The sequence below is a fragment of the Corythoichthys intestinalis genome, chromosome 2 (genome assembly GCF_030265065.1).
Source record: "Corythoichthys intestinalis isolate RoL2023-P3 chromosome 2, ASM3026506v1, whole genome shotgun sequence".
Classification (NCBI taxonomy): domain Eukaryota; kingdom Metazoa; phylum Chordata; class Actinopteri; order Syngnathiformes; family Syngnathidae; genus Corythoichthys; species Corythoichthys intestinalis.
The window spans coordinates 7,424,873-7,431,103 of NC_080396.1; the positions used below are offsets into that span (position 1 = coordinate 7,424,873).

Here is a 6,231-nt window from a genome sequence, read left to right on the forward strand (position 1 = left end):
GCGACGGGCCGATTATTAGGGAGCCTGCATTGTTGCCGTGGCCGTCAAAACTGAGCAAATGGAATCACAGACAAAGAGCTTTTTTCGTTGAAAATTATTGTGAATAGATGCTTAAACCCTTTAATTCTTTATAGATATGAATGTAAAACAGTCTCAATTCTTGGTTCAAAGCAAAAAAGACGTGCTGCTTGCATTGTTTTTATGTTAATATGTCGCAATACGATGCTAGTCAATGTGGTGGCCGCCTTTTGTAAACAGAGCTTTTCCAGTGAAAATTCTTGTGAATAAATGCTTAAATCCCTGAATTCTTTATAGATATGGACGTAAAACAGTCTCAATTCTTGGTTAAAAACAAAAAAAAAACGTGCAGGTAGCATTTATTTTACATAAATATTGCAAAGTATGTCAATGCCAGAGCGGCTAATTTCTCCCACTGATTTTTTTCACGTTTCGAAATGCATGCATGGTACGAAAAATATAATTATTACCTTGAATCCTCGAATAAATCACTCCTGAGACTATTCTTCCAATTTATATGCGGTGCAGATTTCGCACTTTTTCAACATAAATCCGGCGTTGGATCGCTGCATGTGTCGCTGCAACCGATTGCGAATAACTGAAGCGGATTGTGAGATGGCCACCTAGTTGAAGGCGTGGCAATGATCCCAAACACACAGCCAGGGCAACAAAGGAGTGGCTTCGTAAGAAGCATTTCAAGGTCCTGGAGTGGCCTAGCCTGTCTCCAGATCTCAACCCCATAAAAAATCTGTGGAGGGAGTTGAAAGTCCGTGTTGCCCAACGACAGCCCCAAAACATCACTGCTCTAGAGGAGATCTGCAGAAATCTGAGATCTGAGAAATGGGCCAAAATACCAGCAACAGTATGTGAAAACCTTTGAAGACCTACAGAAAACGTTTTGACCTCTGTTATTGCCAACAAAGGGTACATAACAGTATTGAGATGAACTTTTGGTATTGACCAAATAGTTATTTTCCACCATGATTTGTAAATAAATTAGGGCTGTCAAACGATTAAAATTTTTAATCGAGTTAATTACAGCTTAAAAATTAATTAATCGTAATTAATCGCAATTAATCGCAATTCAAACTATCTATATAATATGCCATATTTTTCTGTAAATTATTGTTGGAATGGAAAGATAAGACACAAGATGGATATATATATTCAACATGCGGTACATAAGGACTGTATTTGTTTATTATAACAATAAATCAACAAGATGGCATTAACATTATTACATTCTGTTAAAGTGATACATGGATAGAAAGACTTGTAGTTCTTTATGAAAAATGTTAGTACAAGTTATAGAAATGTTATATTAAAACCCCTCTTAATGTTTTCGTTTTGATAAAATTTGTAAAATTTTCAATCAAAAACAGTGGCGCCTCCAGAAATTTTACATAGGGGTGGCCAGATGGGGCCACTTAAAATCTTGGGGTGGCCAAAACTAAAAGCCATAATTTCAGGTTTTCATTATATTATTGCAGTAAAAAGGTCAGGGGAAAACTATCAGAAAGACTTAAGGACACGGCTACTGATATATTTTGGTGTTGTAATATTTGATGTTACTAATGATTTAATGTGCATTGTCCATAACTGTCCAGTCAACATTCTGAGTTCCACAACAATTCTGTTTTATTGTGTTATGTATATATTAGGCATAAGGTGTACATTTAACTCGGGCTGTCAAACGATTAAAATTTTTAATCGAGTTAATCACCGCTTTAAAATAATTTAATCGTAATTAATCGTAATTCAAACCATGTCTAAAATATGCCATATTTTTCTGTAAATTAATTGTTGGAATGGAAAGATAAGACAAGATGGATATATACATTCAACATACTGTACATAAGTACTGTATTTGTTTATTAGAACAATAAATCCACAATAAATGTGAGTTTGTATATAGTGACTAAATATTGCCATCTAGTGTATTTGTTGAGCTTTCAGTAAATGATACTGTAGCGACTTAACTGTTCTGCCCAAATGCATGATGGGAAGTGGTGCAACAATGACTGTGTGTGGTGGCTGCAAATGCTATATCTTCTCTGCGTTGGGTACACTACAGGGTATTAAGAAAAACATCAACTCCTGTCATTCTTCCCCACGTTGCTTCCCACAATATTTATAGTTGCTGTGGGAGAGATGACAAAGCTTTTGCTAATTAAAAGCACGGCCCCAATGAATGCTTGTATCTACTCCACTTACTTGACACTGCCTCTTATCTCTGTGTATAAGTAAAACGGCGCCACTGTAGGCTGTTTGCGGCAGTGCGTGAATGAGTCGTACAGCGAATGCGTTAATTGCGATTAATATTTTCACGTGATTAATTTTTAAAAATTAATTACGCGATAAATTTGACAGCCCTACATTTAACAAAACAAAATGCATTCATTTGGGATGAAATGCATAACTGATGCTACAACAATCTAACGATATACTGGCAAGCGGGGTGGCCAGTGGGGTGGCCAATCAATTTATAGGGGTGGCCGTGGCCACCCTGGCCACCCCCTGGTGGCGCCACTGATCAAAAAATAAACTAGTAGCCCGCCGTTGTTGATGTCAATAATTACTTACCTATAAAATCAGCCGCACCCAAACGCCAGCAGAGGGCAGCAAAACTCCACAAAACAAAATTAACAAGTGGGCCTCTACTGTGATTTAAATCTGTCTGAGCTGGGCAAGTGCGTTAATTGCGTCAAATATTTTAACGTGATTAATTTTAAAAATTAATTAACGGCCGTTAACGCGATAATTTTGACAGCCCTAAAATAAATTCTTTAAAAATCAAACAATGTGATTTTTTGGGGGGGTCCACATTCTGTCTCTCATGGTTGAGGTTTACACATGTTGACAATTACAGGCCTCTCTAATATTTTCAAGTGGGAGAACTTGCACAATTAGTGGTTGACTAAATACTTATTTGCCCCACTGTACCTACTAACACAAATAAAGCAACAAATAAGCCGCACTGGACTGTAAGCCGCAAGATTCGAAATGAAGGAAAAAAGTAGCGACTTATAGTCCGAAAATTAAGATAATAGTGATTACCGTATTTTTCGGACTATAAGTCGCAGTTTTTTTCATAGTTTGGCTGGGGGTGCGACTTATACTCAGGAGCGACTTATGTGTGAAATTATTAACACATTTTTATATTATTTCCCATGTTAATTTGGTGTTTTGGAGTGACACTGATGATTTGCTAAACTTGTTAGCATGTTCTTGATGCTATAGTTATCTGAGTAACTCTTAATAGCTATGTTACGTTAACATACTGGCCACGTTCGCATTTTGTTGTTCATGCATCATGTAACATTATCATACTGTACACTTATTCAGGGTGTTGTTCTATATTGTATTTTAATTTCAAATTGCCTTTCAAGATGAAATATCTGTTCTATGTGCTGGATTTGATCAAGTAAATTTCCCCCAAAAATGCGACTTATACTCCAGTGCGACTTATATATGTTTTTTTTCCTCTTCATTGGGCATTTTATGGCTGGTGCGACTTATACTCAGGTGCGACTTATAGTCCGAAAAATACAGTACTTGGAAAGCGACTATTTATTTACTTATCGTGTTGTCGTCAGGACTTCTGTCACGGCCAGGTGATGTGGCCTCCGCTCAGTGCGCTGCAGGTCAAAATGGCGGAACCGGGACGCTCCTGTAAGCAGGTGTGTCAGGAACAACAGCTCATCTGCGAGCCGTCCTTCTTTCAACACCTCAACAAGGAAAAAGACCTGGCCAGGTGGCGTATAAAGATACTCATTTTTTTCCTCGTCTGATCTCAAACGTGTAATCAAACGTGTCTGTCCAAAAGGTTCGGCGTGGACTGCCAGACGGTGGAGTCCAGCGCGGACACGGTGGTCCCGGCCTACAGCGAAAGCCGCCGCCACTGCGTCTTTCAGTCGGACCTGCTACTATTCAGCTGCGCCGGCGCTCACCAGTCGCTTCATCGCATCTGCCCCTGCCGCGATTACATGAAGGGCCAGGTGGCATTGTGCAAAAGCTGCCTATAGCAGCAGTAGCGTGCCGACGCAGACTCCTCTGAGGGAAACAATTTTGGACGACGCGGAATTCATCGTATTTATTTTTTCTCGACCTCTACAGGAACAAAGCAGGGGCGGTGTAACCTTACTTGAATCAACAAAGGGAGTCATCTCGGACTTTCCGAACTGTTTTGCAGCACATATCAGTGACCGGCGTCTCGTTTGTCTCCAGGTTCTCTTCATTCTTCTCCTTGCCTTCCTTCTCAATCTGTTCTTTCTCTAGGTAGGTTTACACTGGAACACCCACCACACGTACTCAACAGATGGCTAGTTTTACACTGTACTAAAGTAATGAAAGTGAACTATTGTATAGAGATCTAGATTTTTATTCTGGAGGTATTGTGAAATGCTGGGGTGTTGATATTTAGCCATGGGTGGGTTTTTTTCCCTTTCTTCACCAAATGCACACCTATAGTGTATCACAAAATTGAGTACACCCCTCGCATTTCAGCAGATATTTAAGTATATGGTTTCATGGGACAGCACTGACAAAATGACACTTAAACACAATGAAAAGTAGTCTGTGTGTAGCTTATATATTAAAGTTCATTTATTTTCCTCTCAAAATAACTCAAAATACAGCCATTAATATCTAAACCCCTGGCAACAAAAGTGAGTACACCCTTAGAAACTACGTATATCCCTGAATGTCCAAATTGAGTACTGCTTGTCATTTTCCCTCCAAAATGTCATGTGACTCGTTACAGGAGTGCTTTCAGCATTGCTGCAGAGATTGAATAGGTGGGGGGGTCAGCCTGCCTCTTCTGAAGACAGTACACAAGAAAGCCCGCCGTCTCATCAGACCATAGGACATGGTTCCAGTAGTCCATGTGCTTTGTTGACATGTCTTTAGCATACTGTTTGCGGGCTTTCTTGTGTACCGTCTTCAGAAGAGGCTTCCTCCTGGGGTGACAGCCTTCTTGTAGCCATGGCCATCTTCATGTAGCGCAACAATACGTCTTTTAGATCCTCAGAGAGCTCTTTACCATGTGGTGCCATATTGGAACTTTCAGTGACCAGTATGAGAGCTGCACTACAAATTTGAACACAACTGCTCCCTATGCACACCTGGACCTAGTAACACTAACGAGTCACATGACATTTTGGAGGGAAAATGACAAGCAGTACTCAATTTGGACATTTAGGGATGTAGTTTCCAAGGGGTGTACTCACTTTTTTTGCCAGGGGTTTAGTTATTAACTCATTTGCTCCCAAAAACGTATAAATTAGGGCTGTCAAACGATTAAAATTTTTAATCGAGTTAATCACAGCTTAAAAATTAATTAATCGTAATATATCCCAATTCAAACCATCTCTAAAATATGCCATATTTTTCTGTAAATTATTGTTGAAATGGAAAGATAAGATGGATATATACATTCAACATACGGTACATAAGTACTGTATTAGTTTATCATAACAATCAATCAACAAGATGGCATTAACATTATTAACATTCTTTTAAAGCGATCCATGGATAGAAAGACTTGTAGTTCTTAAAAGATAAATGTTAGTTATCGAAATTTAATATTAAAACCCCACTTAATGATAAATGTTAGTACAAGTTATAGAAATTTTATATTAAAACCCTTCTTAATGTTTTCGTTTTATTAAAATTTGTAAAAATTTTCAATCAAAAAATAAACTAATAGCTTGCCATTGTGGATATCAATAATGACACCATGCTCACTCATTGTGCTGAAAGCCATAAAATCAGTTGGACCCAAACCCAGCAGAGGGCGCCAAACACCAAAAAACAAGTCACAAGCGGAAATTCCACTCTGCTGTCATTTTAATCTGTTTTAGCGGGGCATGTACGTTAATTGCGTCAAATATTTTAACGTGATTAATTTAAAAAATTAACGCGATAATTTTGACAGCCCTAATCAAAACAAAAATTAAAAGAAAAATAGCTCTCAAATGCATTTTTTTTTTGTTTCAAATTTATTTATTTTTGCATTCAAACCCATTTTTTTGTTCGTATAATGAAGACACAAATCTACCTCCAAATGGCGCCGCCTGGGGGATACAATTTTTGACTGGGGTAACTACATTGGCATGACCCCAGCGGGCGTACCATAGTCAATGGATGACGATCTTGGCGGAAAGTATAGCTGTCCTAAGCAGCCTGATTTAGAATTCCCCTCAAGAATGATGG

At 38.5% G+C, this 6,231-nt stretch overlaps 1 protein-coding gene across 1 annotated transcript in view; it reads left to right on the forward strand.

Moving 5' to 3' along the window:
- mgat5 (alpha-1,6-mannosylglycoprotein 6-beta-N-acetylglucosaminyltransferase) overlaps positions 1–4,565 on the forward strand; it is a 148,536-nt gene extending 143,971 nt beyond the window's left edge. Inside the window, exons 16-17 of the mRNA XM_057855988.1 lie at positions 3,615–3,772; positions 3,845–4,565. Coding sequence (XP_057711971.1) covers positions 3,615–3,772; positions 3,845–4,043 — 357 coding nt within the window. The 3' untranslated portion in view covers positions 4,044–4,565. The remainder of the gene's footprint in view (positions 1–3,614; positions 3,773–3,844) is intronic.
- Positions 4,566–6,231: the final 1,666 nt, after the last annotated feature.